The 26,187-nt window shown below is 33.4% G+C and overlaps 2 protein-coding genes across 8 annotated transcripts in view; one reads left to right on the top strand and one right to left on the bottom strand.

Moving 5' to 3' along the window:
- secisbp2 (SECIS binding protein 2) overlaps nt 1-25,093 on the bottom strand; it is a 31,130-nt gene extending 6,037 nt beyond the window's left edge. For 3 of the 7 annotated variants that reach the window (XR_015490222.1, XR_015490223.1, NM_001442554.1), the window contains 16 exon segments: nt 24,993-25,093; nt 24,305-24,391; nt 21,317-21,512; nt 21,162-21,231; nt 17,965-18,182; nt 17,257-17,350; nt 15,327-15,448; nt 15,098-15,238; nt 14,259-14,294; nt 14,041-14,151; nt 9,686-9,809; nt 7,675-7,838; nt 5,134-5,281; nt 2,840-3,017; nt 1,623-1,843; nt 1,378-1,532 (listed from right to left, as the gene is read on the bottom strand). Coding sequence is in view for 3 of the 7 variants with exons in the window: in NM_001442554.1 (NP_001429483.1) it covers nt 1,378-1,532; nt 1,623-1,843; nt 2,840-3,017; nt 5,134-5,281; nt 7,675-7,838; nt 9,686-9,809; nt 14,041-14,151; nt 14,259-14,294; nt 15,098-15,238; nt 15,327-15,448; nt 17,257-17,350; nt 17,965-18,182; nt 21,162-21,231; nt 21,317-21,512; nt 24,305-24,324 (1,998 nt within the window). In the remaining 4 variants the exon portion in view is untranslated. 7 annotated transcript variants of the gene reach the window in all.
- hip1rb (huntingtin interacting protein 1 related b) overlaps nt 1-26,187 on the top strand; it is a 346,918-nt gene that overhangs the window by 162,709 nt on the left and 158,022 nt on the right. The window lies entirely within an intron of this gene.

The following is a 26,187-nucleotide window of genomic DNA, read 5'->3' as shown; positions in this document are numbered from 1 at the left end:
CTTAATGGTGAGTAAATGATCACAGAAATTACTATACCATTAAACCAGTCTCACACTGGCGATTTAGCAGTCTTTAGACTTTGTTTATAAAGCCTTTATTTAGACTTACTAGTCAGAGTCAAACTTTGAAAATCCTAAAAAGACCAAAACAATTATTTGCACCAGGATGTAAACACTTTATTTTTGCTGTAGAGTTTGGAATTTTAACATGGGAATCTACGGAATCAACTGCCTTTTGGAGCCAGCCTCTAGTGGCCTGCAGATGAATAGCAGTTTCAGTTACTTCCATATTGGCTTGACGAGGGATACTGGGAGGTTGCTGCTAGATTAAAACTTACAAAATTTGAAAGCTGAGACTTTGGCCTCGTTCATATGTGTAAATTTATTCGATACGAATCAGATTTGTCAGAAAAAAACAGATACAGTAATTAAACCGGAATTGACCGTTAAGATCTGCATTGTAAATCTAGCCTTTGTTTCATATGGCAAGCAGGGTTAGCAATTTATTTTTTCACTTAAAAATAGTTCATATATAAGAGCTTATTATTGAATATTCAGTTTTCAATGTTGATATTTGGCGCCAGTTAATCAGGAAGTGACAATTTTGTTCTCTTTGACTCATGGAATGAAAACTCTGCTTTATTCCCACGTCTTTTATGTAATATTCCAGCTTTGCACATAAATTTAATTTGTATCTTTGAATGGAAGCACAGCTAATGACAACACACAAAAAACAAAAGCTAAATAAATTCACACCTATGTTTACAAAAGATAAAAAACTACAACAAAGAAAATCAAAACTAACTTTTAAAAAAAAGAAAAAAAAAAGCAAAGCAAAAAAAGGCAACTAAAGAAAACTAGAAAAACTAAACAAACAGCAAAAAAAATATATTATATATAAATATACATACACATAACAATCATCAGGATGTAAACACTATCTTTGCTGTAAAGTTTGGAATTTTAACATGGGAGTCTATGGGACCAACTGCCTTTTGGAGCCAGCCTCTAGTGGCCAGCAGATGAATTGCAGGTACCGTCAAGCCATATTGGCTTGATGAGGGATACTGGGAAGTTGCCGCTAAAATAAAACTTTGAAAATTTGAAAGCTGAGACTTAGGCCTCGTTCATATGTGTAAATTTATTCGATACGAATCCGATATGTCAGAAAAAAAACCACATACAATAATAAATCAGATGATAAAAACAGAACTGACCATCAAGATCTGCATTGTAGCCTTTATTTATCTAGCCTTTGTTTCATATGGCAAGCAGGGTTAGCAATAAAAGGAAAATTTATTTCTTCATTTAAAAATAATTCATATATAAGAGCTTATTATTGAATATCGCAACTACAACAAGAACTTCTGGTTTTACCTGTGCGCCATCATAGTTAAAGATGCCAACCAAGCTGACCGGGACGGCTTTATTAACACATCGGCCCAGTGCCTTTCTCGACAAGGCAAACACAAACGGGACGCTCTGATCACGACACGTGTCGATGATATTGTGAAGAGCCTCATCTAGACCACCTAAGAATCAAAGAGCAGCACATTCATCAGCAACAACTACAGATGTGACACAAATCTCAATGCAAGTTTGGTGCTGTAATTTCACTCCACCTTTTGATTGAATGCGTTCACAGTTGGGCGAGATGATGACACACTTGACCTTCTTGAGTTTGAGGTGTTTTAGCACCTCTCGTAGGCCCATGACTAGCCTGCGCTTCATCCTGGCCTTCATGGGGTCTTTCTGATAGAGACGATCTTGAAACCTCACCAGCTCCTTCAGTAAGTTGCTCACACACTCATCTACATCTTTGCTGAGCACTTGATTGCAGTAGCTGTAGAATTAGTTCAAAGAAAAAAGAAAATCTGTTATCAATAAACATTTTCTTTTATTTTAGACATGAAAAACAAATGCAAAAGCAAAAACAAAGCATAAAGCAAAATTAAGAAAAGAAAAACAAAGGCAAACAAAAGCAAAAACTAAAACAACAAGAATAAAATAAACAAACTAACTTGAATAAATATACCCTTCAGAATTGAAAAAAGCAAAACAAACAAAGCAGTGAAAGAAACTAAAAACAGCTTAGTAAAACAATGAAAAAACAAAACTAAGACAACACAAAAACAAAAAGGGTAAAACTAAAACATCAAGAATAAAAACCAAACTTTAAATTAATAACTATATACTTCAGAATTTAAAAACAAAAATGCACAAGCAAAACAAAGCAATGAAAAACAAGACAGCAATAACATAGTAAAACAAAAAAGTACAAAACAATGAAAAAACAAAACAAAACTAACAGAACGCTCCAAAAACAAAACAAAAGCAAACTAAAACAACAAGAATAAAAAACAAAACTTGAATAAATATTGAATTGAAAAAAGCTAAACTAAAAAGCATTAGTAAAACAATCAAAGCAATAAAACCCAAACTAAAAAACAACAAAGCTGGTGTGATATTCCAGTTTTCTGCATACATTTAATTTGCATCTTTGGATGGAAACACAGCTAATGACAACCCACAGACAAAAAACAAAAATAACCAAATAATAAATACACACCAACAAAAGTTAAAAAACTAAAACAAAAGAAAAAAAAATCTAAACAAACTTAAAACAAAGAAAACAAAACAAAAGTAAATGTAAAACAAAACAAAGAAAAAAATGCAAAGCAAAAAAAGAAACAAAAAACTAAAACAAATAGCTACAAAAATAAAAAACAAGAAAAAACTAAATGGTAAAACAAAAAAAACAAAAAATAATAATAATATTATTATTATAAAAAAATAAATAAACAAAGGCAGCATAAATTTTAAAAACAGATTTTCTTACTCTCTGAACTTCCTGCTGTGAATTTTGGGAACTTTGGATATGGGATTGGAATTGGGAATCTCGGTTTGTAGTGTTGGATTCTCTGACAAGCCGTCGTCCAACTTGTCATCAGAAGGTGAAGCAGGCTGCTCAATCTCTGAATCCTTAACACCAATGTCTTCAGCTTTGTCATCAGCATCTAAAACAGGTCAATTTCACCATTTAGGCCCAATCCCAATTCTACTCCTTAGCCCTTCCCATTTCCCTTACCCCTCGTTTTGCGCGTTCACGTCGAGCGGTAGGGTTGTCGCAATTCTCTTTAGCTTAAAGGCGTAGGGCTAAGGGCAAAGGGTAAATACCCCTGCGAACAAAGATTTTTCAGGACAACACTCGAAACCAAGGGGTAAGAACATTTCCCAGAATACACCAGCCACAACGGCAGTATTGCTGAACCCGGAAGTAAGGAGTTCCACAAATTAGTATTTTTTTGTCATTATTATGAATTTTTACAAACAAACAAACAAGCACATGTTTTAATATATTCATAACCGCGTTCGTGTTTTACCGTCATGCTTTAAAAAAAAAAGCGCTAAAATTCTAAAAAAAAAAAAAAAGCTCTAAAATAAAAAATAAAAATAAAATTCGCAACCTATAATCCATAATCATAACTCCTGTACAGCAATCCCACAACATTCTGTCACCCGATGACACTCGAATACCCTGTCAGAAAAGTCTAGTGGCTTTTTACAGTGTCTGCTATAATGTTAATGCTGTTTTTGGTGCGTTTACATAGATGAATATGGCCACTGTGTAAATACCCAGTACAGTTACAATCTTATTGCCACATTAGATCATTGATAACATACTATATGCCTTCAGTCATTTCCTGAAGATAAATACCAAAAAAATAGCACAACTGGAATAACTACAGCAGTCGCTCTCGTCTGATCTCACATGAAGCAAGAGATCATGATGATATATGATGACGTGTGCAGGTGCTGTAGTGCTGTCCCAATTCTTAGGGGTACATTTTGAAGCCCTTCACCCTCAAGCCGCCTTTCCACTGCACACGACATTTAAACACGACTGTCGGAATACGCCCCCTTGTGGCAGCCGCACAGTATTTTCAGTGTTGTCGTGCACCGTTAGGGAGAAACTGATTGACACGGTGTCCGAATTAAAGGAGTGCAAAAGCAAGAGCCTTTCTTCTATGTGCGTTTACATGGTTTAATGAATGAATGAATACTAGAAACTCATAGACCGCTATAATATTGGAGGGAATGTGGAGACAACATTAAAATATATATTTTTATTACTTTCTTACTTACATTTATGAACAGAAAGTTTTTTTTTTTTTTAATATAGACTTTTTAGATTAAAAAAATAACCAAATAAACTCCTATTTCTCATCTCGCGCACACGGATCTGCTTGGACAAAACTGGAATACATTATATCCGGTCGGCAGTTCGCATGATGTCTAGTCGCAGGAGTTCAAATATTTCAACGGATCCGCAGCTCAATTCGGATCCGAATTTTACGCATACGGAGATGATCGGAACTCAACGCAGCTCCCGGACTGCTCTCCATTGGAAATGAATGACTTCCGGTCTGTCGCTTGTCGTTTGTCGTGTGCAGTGAAAAGGCGGCTTCAGGGTACAAAAATAGAATTGGGATTGGGCCTTGCTGTCCATGCATTTCAAAAATCACTGACGTGTCCAAGAAAGACAATAATACAATATAACATACAGTTAAAGTCAGAATTATAAGCCCTCCTGTGACTCTTTTTCTTTTTCGAATATTTCCCAAATGATGTTTAACAGAGCAAGGAATTTTACACAGTATTTTCTACAATATTTTTTCCTCTGGAGAAAGTCTTATTTGTTTTATTTCGGATGGAATAAAAGCAGTTTTTCATTTTAAAAAAACATTTTATGGTTAATATTATTAGCCCCCTTAAGCAAAATTGTTTTTTTTCATTGTCTGAAGAACAAACCATCATTATACACTAACTGGCTTAATTAAGCCTTTAAATGTCACTTTAAGCTGAATACTAGTATTTTGAAAAATATCTAGTCAAATATTATGTGCTGTCATCATGACAAAGATAAAAGAAATCAATTATCAGTAATGAGTTATTAAAACTATTATGTTTAGAAATGTGTTGAACAAAATCTCTCCGTTAAACAGAAATTGGGGGAAAATATACTTGGGGTCTAATAATTTAGGAGAGCTAATAATTCTGACTTCAACTGCATCCTAAGCAGCCTCCGCATTGATGGTTTATGTAAAAACACTGCAGTGCTGCGTTTCATACTTGACTCAAGATGTTCTTGCTCAGGCAGACTCGCTTCAGAAGGGTTTTCACTGGTCTCCTTTTCTACCGCTTCAGTGGCCACACGGGACGGGTCTCTTTCCTCAAGCAGCCGGTTCTGTTTCCTCTCCTCTCGTTCCCGGAGAATCACCTCAAATGTTCAGATTGAAAAATACATTACAAAGCAGATCAAAAACACACTTGAGTGTGTTATTTCATTACTACCAGAATATTCAAAAGACATAAATGACATTTTAGTTCTGTTTGATGGCATTAGAAATCTTTAATCTAGTCTAAAATAAATAAATAAATAAATAAACCAAAAAAAAAGCTTTTTTTTTCTTTCCAAGGAACTTTAATTCTTCTGTTGACTTAAGGGTCAAAATGACCATTTTAAGATGGGGAAAAAAAATAAACTAAACAATGTTTTTTGGGGGATGTTTGACTTTTTCTAAAGTGACCCCAGCATTAGAATTTTATTTGATCATTTCTATGTTCATATCTTCATGAGAGGGCGGCACGGTGGCTCAATGGTTAGCACTGTCACATCGAAGCAAGAAGGTTGCTGGTTCGAGTCCCGGCTGGGCGTGGAGTTTGTGGAGTGTTCATGTATTCCCCGTGTTGGTGTGGGTTTCCTCCAGGTGCTCTGGTTTCCCCCACTATCCAAGGACATGCGCTATAGGTGAACTAAATACAGCAAATTGGCCGCAGTGTAGGAGTGTTTGTGTGTAAATGTGAGTGTATGGGTGTTTCCCAGCACTGGGTTGCAGCTGGAAGGGCATCCACTGAGTAAAACATTTACCGGAATAGTTGAATGAATATTTTCATGAGGGTTGTACACATTTAGGGTACAACTGTTGTCAATTTTGTTCATTTTTACACCACAAAAACTACAAGCACATTAACACATACACACAATAAGAGTCCGCTAGTTTAATTTTTTATTAATACCATCTTACTAAAATAATTTTACACTTATGCATGTACTTATATAGTCTTTACTTTAGTCAAAAATGAGTGTTTGATTAAACACTGATGAAATACTGCACACTGATGAGGGGGAACCTAGACATTCACAGTGTTTGTGTTTAAGATGAGGCTGTTTCTTCATGCAAAATAGATTTGAGGATTTAAATTAAATTTAGCTGCTTTATTTTAATTCAAAGCTCTGATGTTTGCTTACAAAGCGACCTCTGGCTTTGCTCCTTATCTGCTTTCACTTCTGCAGATTTATGTGCCCTCCAGAAATTTGCGTTCTGTGAATGAACGTCGCCTCGTGGTTCCATCCCTAAAAGGGAAGAAATCACATTTCTCGAACTCTCGCATTCAATCTGCCCAGTTGGTGGAATGAACTCCCTAACTGCACCAGAACGGCAGATAACTCAAGAAACGAATAAAAACTCAACTATTTAGTCTCTACTTCCCTTCCTAATCTGCAATTGCCTCTCTGGCTCCACCGCTAACTGTACTAAAAAATAAGAAAAATAATAAAAATAAAAAAAAAACTTACACTTTACAATAGGGGTGTCAAAATTAATTGTTTCTTCGGTGCACCGCGATGCAGATGCGGACAATTCGGTATCGGTTCAGTAATAATCATAATCGGTTATTATGTACTGCCGTCATTTATCTCCTATGCGCTCTGTTGCGAGGGAGGTGAGCGCGAGTATTTACAACACTCAGCCAACTCGGGGCCGGCCCGTGGCATAGGCACCATAGGCAAATGCTAAGGGCGCTGTATATCCAGAGGGGCACCAGAAATGAGCGCAGTTCAGTTAGTTTTGTTTTCGATATTCCTGACACACATTCAGTTATAGACGACAATAACTCAAAAAGCTCTTACCCTAAAAAGATCTAAAGTGTGTTTGCTACAAAAAGACAAAGCTGGTTATGTTTCACAGCTGTCTTTTTTTTTCGCTCGACATTATGAGCAATGCTCCGTTTGAGCCCTTGCGATATGTGTTTAGCCGGGAGAGCTCGTGCTGAGAGGAGCTCTCAGTAAGGGACCGTCGGAAAAGTGCTTCTTTTTTTTTTTTTTTTCTGCTCCGCTCAGCGCGAGCTCTCCCTGTAGCGAGGGCTTAAGTGTGTGTGTGTGTGTGTGTGTGTTTGTTTATTTGTTTGCTGCTGTCTATGTTTGTGAATGTGTTAGAATGAGAGACAGTGTGGTGCTGTGTGTCTGTGTGTTTATACAGATAGCTTGTTATAGCCTCCCCCCTAAAATATAACACTGTAAATAGAAAGCATTGTCAATGCACCGTGATGCACCGAGATATCGAATTGAACCGAAAGCATGATAATCGTAACTGAACCGAACCGTGAGACCAGTATAGGTTCACACCTCTACTTTACACACCTGAAACTTGCCTACAGCACTAGTTGTGTAAATTGCTTCCTTGTCCTCATTTGTAAGTCGCTTTGGATAAAAGCGTCTGCTAAATGACTAAATGTAAATGTTTAGTGAAGACGGGTCATTCTTGACTGAAGGGCGAATGGTGTTTACAGAATTTTAAGACAACAGGAGGGTTAAATGAAGAATGGACTTACTCGTTTGAGTGGTGTTGGTTTTTTGGCTTTAGGGACTTCTCTCTGTTTTCCTTTCTTCACTGAAGGACAGGTGGAGTCCAGCGGGTTGTGCGGGGTCTTCTCCTGCTGCCACTGCTTCTTCTGGACTGAAGGCTCTTTGTGGACGACAGGCAGAGCTCCTCCAACTAAAACACAGAATAGCACTTGATTTACAGTTCAAGTCAGAATTATTAGCCCTCCTGAATCATTCGCCCCCCTGTATATTTTCTTCTCCCCAATTTCTATTTAACAGAAAGAAGATTTTTCCAACACATTTCTAAACAAAATAGCTCCTAATAACGGATTTATTTTATCTTTGCCATAATGACAGCGCATAATATATTAGTAGGTATTTTTCAAGATACTAGTATTCAGCTTAAAGTGACATTTAAAGGCTTAACTAGGTTAATTAGGCAGGTTATGGTAATTAGGCAAATCATTAGTAGCCTGAAACTCATACAGTACAAATGGTTAATGCGAACATACATAACTGCTATATTGCACAAGCTTGACGTGATAACATTCCAGATACCTGTATAAAGTGTAATGAGGTAAGAGGTACACTTTACCACTGTATATGGAAACCCTTTTGGCAAGGTGTAATTGAAATAATTTTCAAATTTTATCAAAGAAATTACCTTTAGATCCTAAGACTTTTATCCTGGGTATATATCCTGTCAGCCCTCTCTTACAAAGCAAAGAGGTCAGATTCATAGACGTGTATTTTACAAGTTAAAAGTATTATTGTTGCTCTTAATTGAAAAAATATAAATGAACCTAGAATAGGAAGGTGGATTAAAGAAATGGTGTCACATAATGTCAATGGAAAAGATCACATACATTGTCAAAAAGAAACACACAATGTGTTTGAAGATATCTGGAGACCTTTTAATAACTTCCTGAAGTACAATGTAAATGTTGACAGTCTGCTACAACAAGAACAAGCTTAGAGGGAGTAGGGAAGTATCATGGTCTAAACCAGGGGTCACCAAACTTGTTCCTGGAGGGCCGGTGTCCCGCAGATTTTAGCTCAAACCCTAATCAAACACACCTGAACACGCTAATCAAGGTCTTACTAGGTATACTTGAAACATTTAGGCAGGTGTGTTGAGGCAAGTTGGAGCTAAACCCTGCAGGGACACCGGCCCTCCAGGACCGAGATTGGTGACCCCTGGTCTAAACATAAACTCAGGAAACACTCTTTATTTAAACATATACTTTTTTTCTCATTTAATATTATTATTTTTTTCTCGTTTATTTATTTATTTTTATTTTTTCTCTTTTATTTATTCATTTTTTCTCATTTATTTATTTATTTATTTTTGTTTTTTCTCATTTATTTTTTTATTTTTTCTCATTTGTTTATTTTTTTCTCTTTTATTTATTTATTTTTTCTCGTTTATTTATTTTTTAAGGTAATGGGTTGATGGGAGGGAGGACAGGGTGTAAAAAGTTTGCTGTGTCTGCATGATTATTATTCTGTAATTGTGTAATTTGTTGTGATATTAAAAAACAGTAATAAATATATTGTACAAAAAAATTAGGCAAATGATTGTATAACGAGGATTTGTTCTGTAGACAATCCAAAAAATAACATTGCTTAAGGAGGCTAATAATATTGAGCTTAAAATGGTTTTTAAAACTACTTTTATTCTAGCTGAAGTAAAACAAATAAGACTTTTCTCCAGAAGAAAAAATATCACAGAAAAACAATGTGAAAAATGTCTTGCTCTAGCTCTAAATTCCCTGAGCACTAACTGTTCCTTCGCATAATTAGCACTTCTTGTGTGTTTTGCCTCTTCTTGCTGAATCACTGAATGGCTCCTCAACTGTAAGTCACCTTGGACAAAAGCATCTGCTAAATGACTAATTGTAAAAATCTAACATCTCCAAAAGTGTTAACAAACATCATAGTTGTCTATATCGTCTTAATTTATTTGATTAACTCAATCAGAAAGGAGAATGTATGCACATTAACTGCTCAGTCAATTACCTGTCAGTGTTACCGGTCGCTGGTCTTGTTTGGATTTCTGCGACTGTTGCTTCTGCTCAAGAAACGCCAGCATGTTTCCCAGGTCGAGCTGTACTGGAACTTTTGACTTCTTCTGACTCGTCTGCTGAGATAAGAATTAATTGGGACTCATTTAGTTTGACGTATTTGTGGTGGAGTTTATTCAAGCCTTTCTGCAACGAAGAGTCACATACAAAGTTCACTGACACTATGCAGCTGTAGTCATTCTAGCACTAATGAATTAAGTAGTGAATTCTACCGTCTTTATTACAAACATGCTGTTTAAAAAACCATTTAAACTCAACTTGTTGAGGTGCAGCTGATCACAGAGAGCTGAATTGATCTTTAAGTTCCAGTTTCTTTGCAAATCCTGTTCCGCGGAGATGTTTATACGCATTATTATGCAGACATGTTAATACACTCGTCAATCTATTCGGTGGGCGGGGAAAACCACACTTCTACATCATGCTGCAGTGGGCCTCAAATTCACTAGCATTTGAATCCTTTTTTGACGTCAGGAATTATTTTTAAAAGAGACTTGTCCTGTTTATATCACTCCAATATGACTGTGCACACTATTATACACACAGTTTTGTCCAAACAGCTTCCAAAAGTTGATTTTGCATCACAGGTACCCTTTAAAGTCTAAATGAACCAGAAGTTATAGATACTTTGGCCCAATTCTACCCCTTAGCCTTTCTTGAGTGTTCACGTGAAGGGGTAGGGGTCTCCTAATTGTCTTTAGCTTGAAGACGTAGGACTTAGAGCAGGGGTGCTCAATCCTGTCCCTGGAGATCTACCTTCCTGTACAGTTTAGCTCCTACTCTGATCAAACCCACCTGAACAAATTAATTAGGACCTGAAATCCACTTGATAATTACAGACAGGTGTGTTTGATAAGGGTTGCAACTGAAATCTGCAGGAAGGTAGATCTCCAGGAACAGGATTGGCCACCCCTGGCTTAGAGGAAGGGCTAAAAGGAAGGGCCCTCGAAAGAGAGATTTTTCAGGACCACACTCGAAACCAAGGAGTACGAAAAATTCCCAGAATACACCATCTACAGGGACAGCATGGCTGCACACGGAAGTAAGGAGATACACATATTTGTAAGTTTTGTCATTATTACAAATCTTTTCAACAAACAAGCACATTTTAATATATTCATAACTGTCATGCTTTAAAAAAAAAAACGCTGAAATAAAAACCGCTAAATTCTGCCATTTATAATCCATAATCATAACTCCTGTACAGCAGTCCCACAACATTCTGACACTCGAATACCCTGTCAGAAAAGTTTAGTGGCTGGGAATGAGCTTTTTACAGTGTCTGCTATAATGTTAATTTTTTTATTTATTTGTTTATTTGGCACGGACAGTGTACATCAGGGGTCACCAACCCTGTTCCTGGAGAGCTGCCTTCCAGCAGAATTCAGTCCCAACCCTGATCAAACACACCTGAACTAATTAATAGTACCTAAAGCAGCACTTGATAATTACAAACAGGTGTGTTTGGTCAGGGTTGCAACTGAAATGTGCAGGAAGGTAGCTCTCCAGGAACAGGGTTGGTGACTGCTGGTGTACATTAATTAGCATTTCTGCCAATGCACCAGAATTAGCCCGAAGGCTATTTTTCATCTGTTGTCCCTGAACAACAATACAAGAATTATACAATCAATCAAACATAGTTAAAAAGTACTAAAATAGACATCGTTATATAGATGTTAAAAACGAATATTTACAAATTAAACTAAAACACCGACATTTTGTAAAAGAGATCAAAATAGTTGAAACGCATTTAAACAACAGATCATTAAGATGGTAGGCACAAAATGGAAACATTTGCGTGGAAGACTCCATGCACGGTCCTGTAATTTATTATTTTTCCTTCTGGTGTCAGGAGGCTTTCTTACAAGTGAATGTTCTTAAGACGAAAGAGATGACCATTGATTTTAATTGTAAGAGGAGACAGATTGAGGATAAGAAAACTTGTATTAATGGAGTGGATGTTGAGAGTGTTAATCAGTATAGGTGTCTGGGAACTGTTTTAACATATCGTCTTTTTCTGCTAATACTAATACGTTGTGTAAGAAGGGGCAACAAAGATTATACTGTTTACAGAAATTGAGATCTTTTGGTATAGATAAATCACTCATGTGCATGTTTTACAGTTCATACATTCAATCACCGTTATCCTTTTCTTTGCTTTGTTGGTTCAATTCTCTAAGTGTGAAAAATAAGAGTTGTTCGAAGAAAATTGTGAACCTAGGAGGAAAAATAACGGAAAAAACAGATGCCCATGGCTCATTTATACCATAGACAAGTTTTGAGTAAAGCTGAGAGTATTCTGTCAGATAATTCCCATCCTATGCACCACGAGTTTTATATTCTCCCTTCTGGTATTCGATACAGAACTCCTATTAGTCAAACAAATCGTTTTAAACTTTCATTCATCCCCACAGCTGTAAAGTTTTAAATTTAGGGTAGAATTTGTATTGTATGATGTACTTTTGTATATTATGTGTGACATGCTTGTATGCTGAAACCAAATTGCCCTGGGGAAATGAATAAAGACTGACAGACTGACTGACATGCTAGTTTCAATCTAATCGGAATGATGACACGTCTGATTCTCGATAAACCAGATTTTTAAATGTTTTTTGAATATATTAAAGGAGGTTATATCTCTGATGCTGCCAGGGACAGAATTTCACTCCTGTGCAGCTGTAACTGAAAAAGCACCCTGACCAAATGTACCTTTCCGGAGTGGGCAATACAGTCTCCTCGGGCTGCCCCTCGTGTTGCTCTGTGTGTGCTGTTCCTGATGTTTACAAACTGACTGAGAGGTGGGGATGACAGACTATGAATGATTTTATACAACAGGCAAATGTTTGAGTACTTAATGACATTTTCCCAGCTCAACAATTTATGTTTTTGTAAAATGCTACAATGATGATGTCTTAGAGGCTTGTTATCCAGTATTTTAATTGTCTGTTTGTAAAGTGACTCTATGGGTTTTAGTGTTGTTTTGTTTGCAATGTAGTTTGCGTGTGTTTACACAGATGAATGTGGCCATGGTTTAAATACACAGAACAGTAACGGTCTTACTGCCACATTATATTGTTAAGATCAGGGCTTAATTTGTGCTAGAATACCCTGAATCCGGATTAGGCCCCATCTGAAATCTGATCCGGCACCTAATTTTACCAATCCCCCCCTCCTCATCCGTCCACCTCCCCCATCTCAACTCCCCAACCCTCTTCACTTTCATCCACGACACCCCCCTACTACAGGTTTCAAGGGCCAAGGGGAAGGAGAAGGGGTAGGGGTAAAAAAAAAAAAAAAAATTTATTTCAGTATTCATTCATTCATTTTCTTTTCAGCTTAGTCCCTTTATTATTCAGGAGTCGCCACAGCGGAATGAACCGCCAACTTATCCAGCAAATGCTTTACGCAGCGGATGCCCTTCCAGCTGCAACCCAACACTGGGAAACACCTACACTCTTGCATCCACACTCATACACTACGGCCAATTTATCTTACCCAATTCACCTATACTGCTTGTCTTTGGACAGTGGGGGAAGCCGGAGCACCCAGAGGAAACCCACACGAACACGGGGAGAACATGCAAACTCCACACAGAAATGCCAACTAACACAGGGGCTCGAATAAACGACCTTCTTGCTTTGAGGCGATCGTGCTACCCACTGCACCACTGTGACACTCTTCATTTCAGTATGTTGTTTCAGTAAACTTTGTTTCAGTAACAGAGGTGTGGATAAGGTTAATGATATACAGTTGCTATGGAAACCAACAAGTTGACATCAACAAGGACAGACACTACAAAAGCAGAAGAAATCGGTCAGATTTTCAGTGGATTAACTTAGGCAGACTTATTATTTACTTTAAGAATACCAATATGTGCCAGCAAAATCAACAATGTAAATTTTAATTTTACTCAAGACATTTAAAAGAGACGGTTCATCCATGAATGATCATTTCCTCACCATTTACACACACACAATTAGTTCTAAACGTTCATAAATTTCATTCTTCTGTTGAACACAACACAAGATGTTCTGAAAAGAAAAAAAAGCAGGCATTGTCAGGCATCCATAGTAGGAACCAAAATAATACCTTCAAATTTTTTTTCAGCATTCTCTAGAATATTTCCCCTTGTGTTCAATAGGAAAAACTCAAACAGAAAGTGGAGAGTGAGGTAAATGATGACAGATTTTTACACTTTTGGGTGAACTATCCCTTTAAGTGTTCACAAGTGTTTACATAATATATGAAGTGTATTGATAGAGTTTAAACACTGTGCTGGAAACATTCACCAACCTGTGTTTTCTTAGTGTCCGTTGAGGCAGAAGAGGGTTTAGTGGCTTTGTGTTTCATCTCCGAATGTAGAGACGATCCTTCTTTTTGAGACATCGAATGTCCTTTGACTTCCTGAATCAAAATAATAACAGTTGGTACATTAAAGAAGTGAATATTTTGATTTTTTTATGTGAATTAAGGGTCATCAGGATTTGCCCAGAACAAAAGAATTAACTTACAAATGCAAGTGAAAGATCTGGAAACTCCTCTTCATCCTGCAAAAACAACACTCAGATGATAAATATAATCATTAATAGTTCATTTAATCTAACGATAAAAATGTAAGACAAAAAAAAGAGAAAAAGCAATAAGCCAATAAAAAATGTTTATATGTTGAAGTCAGAATTATTAGCCCCCCTGAATTATTAGTGCCCCTGTTTATTTTTTTTCCCAATTTCTGTTTAATGGAGGGAAGATTGTTTCAACACATTTCTAAGCATAATATTTTTAAAAACTTATTTCTAAAAACTGATTTATTTTATCTTTGCCAGGATGACATTAAATAATATTTTACTTGATATTTCAAGACACTTCTATGCAGCTTAAAGTGACATTTAAAGGCTTAACTAGGTTAATAAGGATAAATAGGCAGGTTAGGGTAATTAGGCAAGTTATTGTATAACGATGGTTTGTTCTGTAGATTATCGATAAAAAAATTTGCTTAAAGGGGCTAATAATTTTGTCCCAAAAATAGTTTTTAAAAAATTAATAAATGCTTTTATTCTAGCCGAAATAAAACAAATAAGACTTTCTCCAGAAGAAAAAATTTTATCAGACATTCTGTGAAAATTTCCGGCCCTTGAGGATCAAGTTTGCTCATCCCTGGTGTGTGTGTGTGTGTGTGTGTGTGTGTGTGTGTGTGTGTGTGTGTGTATATATATATATATATATATATATATATATATATATATATATATATATATATATATATATATATATATATATATATATATATATATATATATATATATATATATATATATATATATATATATATATATATATATATATATTCAACCTCGAACTTTGGAGGCTCTTGCTGAATGAGATGTTCCTCCTGTGTCTCTTCTGTGTTGTCAGATGCAGTCTTGGATTTCTTCTTTCTTTTCCTCTTTTTCTTATCTGTTTTCTGCTCTCCTGTCTGTGCAGATAAATCCTCCTAGACAAAGTAAAACAACTGTGATGATGTCTATTTTGTATGGCGCGTGCTCAAAAAAAAAAAGCTGGAGTCCACTGCAGTTGTTTACCTGAGAAGATGTGTTGGCTTTGAAGATTTTCTGGATGACTCTGGGAGGCTGAGAGGCGATGTTTGCCCAGGATTGAGCTGAAGACCCGCTGGGATTGGATACTGCTGGATCCTGATCTAAACCTAAATTGAGTTTTAAAAGCATATGATACTTTTAACTTTACTCACATTGATTTTTAAACAAAAGAATTTGATAAAAAAAAATAGCTCAAACCACTTCCATAATATTATGTGTTTCTCAGTGGTATTAAACATTCAATGAGAACAAAAAAAAAAACAAGTTATTCTTAAGATGACAATAAACTGCACAGAATAAAAGTAAAATTGTGTGTATATATATTTAATATATTAATATAAATATAATTTATTTAAAATAAAAACAAATTATAAATTAAAAATAGGATTTTATTTAAATTTTAATTTAAATAATAAACAAACACAGAAATAAACACAAATAAATAAATATAAGTTTTAAGTATTGGTTATTGTATTTTCGTTATTAACTACAATAAAAATAAATTTAATAAAAAATTTATAAAATAATACATAACTAAAATAATAAACAAACAGAAATAAACACAAATAAAGTATTGCTTAATGTATTTTAGGCATTAACTACAATGAAAAATAAAAATAAACAATTTAAATATTAAACAAACACAAATTAATAAATAAATATAAGTTTTAAGTATTGGTTATTGTGTTTTTGTCATTAACCACAATAAAAAATATTTTTTTTAAATACAAAACAAAATAATAACTAATTTAAATAATAAACAAACAGATAAACACAAATAAATAAATAAATAAATATAAGTTTTAAGCACTGGTTAATGTTTAGTCATTAACTACAATAAAAATAAATAAAACATTAAAAAATAAAATAATAAACAAACACAGAAATAAACACAAATAAATTAAAGTTTTTAGTATTGGTTAATGTATTTTAGTCATTAACTGGAATAAACATAAACAAAATAATAAATAATTAAAATACAATAACCTCAAATAAATTAATAAATATTTTTTGCCGATTGGTTAATGTATTTAAGTCATTAACTACGAAAAAAAATTTATATATATATATATATATATATATATATATATATATATATATATATATATATATATATATATATATATATATATATATGATAAAAATCTAAATACTATTATTAAAATATTTAATATAATTAAAATAATAAACAAACAGAAATAAAAACAAATAAATAAGTTTTAAGTATTGGTTAATGTATTTTATTAATTTAATGTATTTATATATTAAAAAATAAATAAAAACAAATAAAATAATAAATAATTAAAACATTAAACAAACATAAAAATAAACACTAATAAGTAAATAAATAAATAAATAAATACACGTAAAGTATTGGTTAAGGAATTCTATTACATTATTTATAATTTATTATACACACATATACTGTTCAAATACACAAAAATATAAAAATAAATAAAATTATAAAAAGAAACAGAAATAAAGCCAACAAATAACAAATTAAATAAATATTTTTTTCCATATTTCACACCCTTTTTCCAATAAACATATACTCCATAAAAATGGTTCTATTTCAAAAAATTACTATTTCAGTTGATTTTTAATTCATAGAAATTAAGTTTTTTTGGGGTAGTTCATCTGTAATTAGAAACTTAAAAGAATTCCTATATATTTGTTACCATAATACAGTTATGGGTAAACGCAGTAATACCCATTCGCTGATTAATGCAAAGTTTCGGATCAGATAAACATGTTTTGATTAAAAAAATAATAGGTCATGTCTGTTTTATAAAACAATGACCCTTCAGTTCTGATTGTTGCCAAAACAGCATACAGGTTTTGATTGCATTATGTGGATTAAGAATATCAGCTGGGTAAAATGTGATTTTGAAAAGGCGTGTTTGCACATCTTCACCTGCTGGGTCAACTGATGATGAGTCACACTTTCCCACACTTTTTCCACTGGACGAGATTTGCTGTGCTGACTTGGTTCTTCGTTTTGGTACATTCTTATTTGGATACAAACAACAATTGTCAAAATATGTCATGGAGTAATAGTAAGTAATGTGCATTTACAGTTGAAGTCAAAATTATTCACCCTTCTGTGAATTTGTTTTTCTTTTCCTTTAAATATTTCCCAAATTAAGTTTAACAGAACAATGAAATTTTCACAGTATGTCTGATAATATTTTTTCTTCCGGAGAATGTCTTATTTGTTTTATTTCGGCTAGAATAAAAGCAGTTTTAAAATTTTTTTAAAGCCATTTTAAGGTCAATATTATTAGCCCCTTTAAGCAGTATTTTTTTCAGATCGTCTACAGATCGAACCATCATTATACAATGACTTGGCTAATTACCCTAGCTTGCCTAATTACCTAGTTAAGCCTTTAAATGTCACTTAAGCTGAATACTAGTATCTTGAAAAATATCTAGTCAAACATTATGAACATTATGTAAATCAGTTATTAGAAATGAGTAATTAAATTAATTCTGACTTCAACTGTATATAGCGCATTTATTGTGTATTACCATACACACAAAGAGCTTTTTGTAACGTGAAGCCTGCACAAAATTAAACAGCTTGTGTTTACCAGAACAATGTGTTCTTTGGCTTGAAAGTTACCTTATAAAGGGGTGCTGGTGAAGTCTGACGCTCTGCTGGCATCACTGCACCAGCACAAACTGACGGTTCCTGGTGCAGAGAAGCTCCTGCAGGGCTGCTGGGTGTGAAATCACCCAGTTCTGGGAAATCTGCGAGCTTCATTTCGAATGTGCTCACACTTGTAATGGCTGTTTTGGCTCTCTCAGCAGGGTTTGAGGAAGGTTTGGTCCCTCTGTAACCTGGAAACAGAAAAAAATAATAATAATGCATTTTTAAAAATCTGCGTTAAAGCAAAATTCACAATGTTTATTCTGCCAGCTCATATTGTTTATTCTATAACTTTTTAAGGTTAAATAATGTTGGAAGAATAATCAAGGTCCCATAATGCAATTCAAAAGCATAAGTTAAAGAGGAAAAAATAAAAACATGAATCACAAAATATAGAAAACATCAAATTTACTGATTTTTTACAGCATAGGCCCAAATTAAAAATAGTGGAGAGGGGTTTTTTGTTCCTCAGCTCCTTCTCCAACCAAATGCAGACGCAGGTTGCCAGATTGAAGACAGACTGACAGTTTGAGAGCATGCCTGAAGATCGAGCCTCACACTGTAAACTGCTCAGCTAATGATTATGTTTGTAGCATTTGAATTGCTTAAAAAAAAAAATCACCTCATGTAGAGTTTTATAAATCTAAATTTGTGTCTCATTTCAAAGGCCACAATTACTCGCATTTTCAGCAGTATTAGCATACATCGAGGCAACCTTCATGACTGAAATGAAATGCGTGGCGTTTTCTGTCAAAGCAGAGTGGGTGCAGAAATTGATTTCGTATAATGACAGTGCGCTGGTTAAAAAGACCAAAAACAGACATTCCGACATGAAATGCACATTTTGAAATGAGAATATCTGACTTCATTATTGTTTTCTAGATAAACAAGTATGTTCTTTACGTTTCTTAAATATCTGCGAACATCTTATGCTACTTTTATGATTTAGAAGAACCCAACCGCTGCATTTTCTGCCAAGGTAACCCAGAAATTGAATTCGTAAACTGGCAGTGGGCTGGTTAAAGAGACCAAAACAAAAACAGACATTACCGAATGCACATTCAGAAATGAGAATATCTGACTTTATTATTGTTTTCCAGATAAACAAGTCAGAATTATTAGCCCCCCTTTGAATTTTTTTCTCTTTTTTAATTATTTCATAATGATGTTTAACAGAGCAGGGAAATTTTCACAGTAAGTCTGATCATATTTTTTCTGCTGGAAGAAGTCTTATTTGTTTTATTTCAGCTAGAATAAAAGCAGTTTTTAATTTTTTTAACACCATTTTAAAGTCAATATTTTTAACCCCTTTAAGCTATTTCTTTCCGATAGTCTACAGAACAAACCATCGTTATACAATAACTTGCCTAATTACCCTAACCTGCCTAGTTAACCTTATTAACCTAGTTAATTAGACATTAAGTGTCTTGAAAAATATCTAGTCAAATATTATGTACTGTCATCATGGCATAGATAAAATAAATCAGTTATTAGAGATGAGTTGTTACTATTATGTTTAGAAATGTGTTTTCTACTCTCTGTTAAACAGAAATTGGGGAAAAAATAAATAGGGGGGCTAATAATTCAGAGGAGCTAATAATTAATAATAAACGTTTCTTAAATGATTAAATAAAATGACAAAAAAAATAGCTCAAACCACTTCCATAATATTATGTGTTTCTCAGTGGTATTAAACATTCAATGAGAACAAAAAAAAAAACAAGTTATTCTTAAAATGACAATAAACTGCACAGAATAAAAGTAAAATTGTGCATATATATATATATATATATATATATATATATATATATATATATATATATATATATATATATATATATATTAAATATATTGATATAAATATAATTTATTTAAAATAAAAACTAATTATAAATTAAAAATAGGATTTTATTTTAATTTTAATTTAAATAATAAACAAACACAGAAATAAACACAAATAAATAAATATAAGTTTTAAGTATTGGTTATTGTATCTTCGTTATTAACTACAATAAAAATAAATTTAATAAAAAATTTATAAAATAATAAATAACTAAAATAATAAAAACAGAAATAAACACAAATAAAGTATTGCTTAATGTATTTTAGGCATTAACTACAATAAAAAAAATTAAAATAAACAATTTAAATATTAAATAAACACAAATAAATAAAAAAAAAATAAATAAATAAATAAATATAAGTTTTAAGTATTGGTTATTGTGTTTTTGTCATTAACCACAATAAAAAAAGATATATATTTTTTTAAATACAAAACAAAATAATAACTAATTTAAATAATAAACAAACAAATAAACACAAATAAATAAATAAAAGTTTTAAGTCATTAACTACAATAAAAATAAATAAAATATTAAACAATAAAATAATAAACAAACACAGAAATAAACACAAATAAATAAATATAAGTTTTAAGTATTGGTTATTGTATCTTCGTTATTAACTACAATAAAAATAAATTTAATAAAAAATTTATAAAATAAGAAATAACTAAAATAATAAAAAAACAGAAATAAACACAAATAAAGTATTGTTTAATGTATTTTAGGCATTAACTACAATAAAAAAATAAAAATAAACAATTTAAATATTAAATAAACACAAATAAATAAATAAATAAATAAATATAAGTTTTAAGTATTGGTTATTGTGTTTTTGTCATTAACCACAATAAAAATATATATATTTTTTTGAAATACAAAACAAAATAATAACTAATTTAAATAATAAACAAACAAATAAACACAAATAAATAAATAAAAGTTTTAAGTCATTAACTACAATAAAAATAAATAAAATATTAAACAATAAAATAATAAACAAACACAGAAATAAACACAAATAAATATATATATATATATATATATATATATATATATATATATATATATATATATATATATATGTCAAGTGTCTTGAAAAATATCTAGTCAAATATTATGTACTGTCATCATGGCATAGATAAAATAAATCAGTTATTAGAGATGAGTTGTTAAAACTATTATGTTTAGAAATGTGTTTTCTACTCTCTGTTAAACAGAAATTGGGGAAAAAATAAATAGGGGGGCTAATAATTCAGAGGAGCTAATAATTAATAATAAACATTTCTTAAATGATTAAATAAAATGACAAAAAAGGGCGATAAGCACCTCTGTCTGTCGACCTCCGGCTGATTCTTTTGTCCTGAGAGGAAGGCTCAGCTCTGTTGTCCTTCATTATCTGAAAGGTTAAAAAAATGGTTCAGGTTTGCAAACGTGCAAAAGAGAAGTGACGATGCATCTGAAGCGACACGCTAGAATAATACCTTTCCCATATGCTTGTTTAATCCTTCTTTCAGAACCGTGCGGGCCTTGAGATTAGTGCTCTTGCTGGTTTGACAGCTGCTGCTGTTGTAAATGTGTGTTTTTGGTGGTGCTTCATGCTGATTGTCCACTGATCTCTGCCTTCTCTCAAACCAGTCCTCGGGTGACGACTGGCACGTCTTGTTTTTAGATGGAGCTCTGTGGAAACATGAGAAAGAATGAACGTATTAGATATATCTGAGCACTACCATGTGACGTGTGCAGTAAAAACTTAAAACATACATTCACAGAAAAAGTGTACAGTTGAAGTCAGAATTATTAGCCCGCCTGTCTATTTTTCCCCCCATTTTCTGTTTAAAGGAGAGCCAATTTTTCCCAACACATTTCTAAACATAATAGTTTTAATAACTCATTTCTAATAACTGATTTATTGTATCTTTATCATGATGACTAAGTATTATACTAGATATTTTTCAAGACACTTCTATAAAGCTTAAAGTGACATTTAAAGGCTTAACTACAGGGGCGGACTGGGACAAAAATTTAGCCCTGGCACTGTAGCCACACCAGCCCACATTACCACACCGAAACAGCCCCACCCACAGACACGCACATTCACTATTTAGTCTACAGATGGGGAAATAATAAAACATTCTTGCCAGATTTTGATTATGTATGGGTAACCTCGGATTGGGTCGGCCCATCTTGAAACCAGGCGGCAGTTGCCGATTGGGCCAAATGCTTAACATTTATTATTATTATTATTATTATCATCATCATCATCATCATCATAATATCACATCTAGCAAGAGATAAAAGCTGTCTGCACTTAAAAACAATACATATTTAAAAAAAAGAACTGACCGGCCCACATTTAAAAATTTGTCCGGCCCTTCTGGCATTTGCCGGAATTGCCAGTCCGCCCCTTGCTTAACTAGGTTAATTAGGTTAACTAGGCAGGTTAGGGTAATTAGGCAAGTTATTGTATAACAATGGTTTGTTCTGTAGACAAGTTTTGCTTACCAGGGGCCTGTTTCAGTAAGGAGGTTCAAACAACTCAGAGTTTAAACTTGAACTCTGAGTTGATTTACCGAGAGATTAAAAACTCAGAGTTTTCGGTTTCAGAACAGCTGATCTGAGTTGGGTCAATCAACTTCGAGTAGACCAACTCAGAGTTAAGCGCGCACACCGTGACTTTAAAAAGGCATTATCAATGGAGCGCAGACATTACGAGTGACTATGGCAATATCTTATAAAAGAGATCACCATTTCTTTCTCCAGCTGAACTTGATGTTCTCATGCAAAGTTATAGCAAATATGAGCGTATATATTTGAAAAGAAGCAACCATCAGTGAAGAAGAGACATTTAGCGTGGAAAACAGCTGCTCAAGTTAATGCCTAATTTCACTTTTTAAGTATTTAAATATTTAAGTATAATAAAATAAGTAATGTAATTTGTGACGTTTATATTTTTTTTCAAAACTTTTTTTTATACATTTATTAGTTTTAAATGATTTAACAGTGCACTTGTGTGTCTGCCTTTTTTATTGATCAAGTGATAGAGTTTAATATAACATTTAGAAGGTAAGCAGTACTAAAAATTAGATTAAATTTTAGAAAGAATAATAATCCCATTAATCTAGTTACAGTGCGTCGAAGGTGAATTTAATTTAATTATTTATTAAAAAAGGATAAGCCATTCTCGTACAGTTCTTCTGTGTGTGACTAAAATGTAGGCTATAGCTATGTTTCTATCCAAATATATTACATAAATGTATGTGCAAAACTGGAATATTGCATAAAAGATGCGAATAAAACTCCATCCAACGAGTCAAAGAGAAAAAAAATCTTCACTTTCTGATTAAACTGGCACCAAATAAAAACAGAATTTACTGTGGTAGAAGAAGCTGCGTCAATTAATTCTTTATTTAGCCTAATTAATGTACTTGCGCCTCGATGTCAGAAGACAATGCTGAAACACAATGAACACGTGGGGGCGTCTGAAGCCATGAGACGCGGAGACTCTTGACACGCACCAGACGTTCGGAGGTAATTAATAATATACACTATAATACTGAAACAGTTCAGGCATTTTAGAATGATTAAAACAATATTTAAGACATGTTACAGTGTGCTCAGCCTGCTGGTTTGTTCATTTACACACATTCATTATCATATGATCATGATCTTTTTTTTAATGTACATACTGTAATTTGTTCAGTAAAAGTGTTTCCATCGTAGTTTATGCGCACATTTTCTATCGAATAAAAGTTTATCCTACTCAGTTATGCGCGTTTTTATGCATATTTTAAAAAGTTATGTGCATCATGACGTTTCTATCAATCGTTTTTATGCACATATCCAAAATGAGCATTAAAATAGGTGGGTGGAAACGTAAGGCTAAGGCGAGAAATACCGCTTCATCTTTAAAAAAGGGGAGGAGACCGACAAAAACTCTGAGTTTAGAGAATAAAACCTTCTTCTGACCAGGTTAGATTCACAGAGTAAGTTACCACAGTAACTGACTCTGAGTTAAAGTTACCTTTCTTTCAGAAACAGGCTTGACTTACCCTGCTTTCTCGAGTTTAACAAACCTGCCGTTTTGAAACTGAAAACCCAGAGTTTCTCTCATTTCAGGGTTAAAATACTCTGAGTTTTCACTTAACCTCCTTTCTGAAACAGGCCCCTGGACTTACAACAAAGAGAAAAAACATTTAGGCTACATTAAAAACATCTACATTCGTAATTTGAAGATTTACAAAAATCTGATGGGTTCAGGAAAACATGAAGCTGAGTAAATGATGACAGAAATGTTTCAGAAAGTACTTGTTTTGCTAGTTATAACGTGATTAAATTCATACATTTAAGTGCCAAAATACTTTTTGGGCAAGGGGAATGTGCTTTATTGTAAATAGGAACTACATTACTGAATCATTTCTCAATAAAGGACACTTGTGTGATAGATTAAAGTCAGAAGCCACGCAGTTTACCTTTTTGAATGATTCTCCATTTCGTGTGGCTGTTGAAGGCTATGAATCAAACAACTTCAGAGGACCCAAAACTCCAGCCTTCATTATCTGCGAACAGGTTCAAAGAACAGACTGCTGATAAGAAAACATTCACGAGCTGAAATGAAGCTGAATGAATCAAACTGAATGGAAAAAAACAGTATGTGATGCCAAATCCAAATGTTAATGACAAATAATGACGCAGCAACTAAAATTAAAGACCAAACGCGGCTCTGTAAAAAGTCTTGTGTCATAATCCAGTCAAAGTCACTTCCAGGCGGTTACAGTACTTGCTATAATCTGGCATATGTTATTATTATGTAGTTAATGTGAGCGTATTTTGAATTATTCTAATAGATACGGGATTGTATTGGTTAGCAGTCAGCTACAAATCTCAATATGCCGACAGAAACCTTCATACAAACAAACTTGCTTGATGTCAACTCGCACAAGTGAGATTCAATGTTACATGTCAAATAGCACGGCATGGAGTCTGTGTAACGTTATATAATGTTTAGCTGTAGGAAGCTTTTAGCAGATTTCGTGTTTTGGGTCAAACAACCATATGGGATTTCTGGATTGATCGTTTAGTCACACGCGTGAGCTAATGTAAACACAGCCAGCATTGTAAACTAAACAAAAAAATAACCGATATTGAAACCGTACATACCTGTGGGTCTTTAACGAGAGCCATTTAAAGAAATCGAAGTCCGTTCGGTCCAGATGTAAAAGAGGTAGGCCAAATAATTAAAGATTAAGCTCAAAGTTGACAACAAGCGATGTCGGTGCGGGGACTTTTATTTTGAAAATGAGATCTGACATTACTCAACACGGGGTTGTGTTGTGTCAAAAGTCTTTGGTCAATTTCACTAACATTTTATTTGACGACCCGCCTAAATACCCGTACATGTCACAATATATAAATAGAATTATATTATTGTATTAATTGGGGATGAACGAAATAACTTTAGTTTTCTCCTCTGGATATAGATCTTATGAATAATAAATACTGTAACACTTAGTAAGTTGTAAGTATTGATTAATGTATTTCATTCATTCAATCATTTTCCTTCGACTTAGTCCCTTTATTCATAAGGGAGCGCCACAGCGGAATGAATTGAAAACATCAACACATGTTTTACACGGCGGATGCCCTTTCAGCTTCAAAGTATTTTAGTCAACTACCGTATAAATGTACATATATACTTATATATAGTTTTTTAAAATGTGTGATATTTACCCTATGTGTGACTCTACTCTTTAATTTAATGATTTAAAACATTCTTTACAAGCCGTGCTACATGGATTTGTTAAAATAGTATATGTTAGATGACTAAAATACATAAAAACAACATTTAAAACTGGCTGAGGCAGGTTAGGGTAATTAGACAAGTTATTGTATAATGATGTTTTGTTTTTGTAGACTATCGAAAAAAATATATAGCTTAAAGGGGTTAATAATTATGTCCCTAAAATGGTCTTTAAAAAATTTAAAACTGACTTTCTCCAGAAGAAAAAAATATTATCAGACATACTGTGAAAATTTCTTTGGTCTGTTAAACATCATTTGGGAAAATTTTAATAAAAGAAAAGTCAAAAGGGGCCCGGGGGCTAATAATTTTGACTTCAACAGTGTGTGTGTGTATATATATATATATATATATGTGTGTGAGAGTTTTAATGATTTAAAGTATTATTTACAAGCAGTGCAACAAGGATCTGTTGAAATGTTATATGTTAGATGACTAAAATACATAAAACAACACTTAAAACCTGCTGAGCATTTGTTACAGTGTTTATTATTAATCACTAGTATAAAAAGTGCAGGTCTTTAAAGTTCTTGTTAGCTCAAATCTAAAAAAGAT

This window comes from Danio rerio, chromosome 5 (assembly GCF_052040795.2).
Source record: "Danio rerio strain M-AB ecotype USA chromosome 5, GRCz13ab, whole genome shotgun sequence".
Taxonomy (NCBI): Eukaryota; Metazoa; Chordata; class Actinopteri; order Cypriniformes; family Danionidae; genus Danio; species Danio rerio.
Note: the sequence above shows the minus strand (reverse complement) of the source record. Positions and strands in the feature narration are given on the sequence as shown.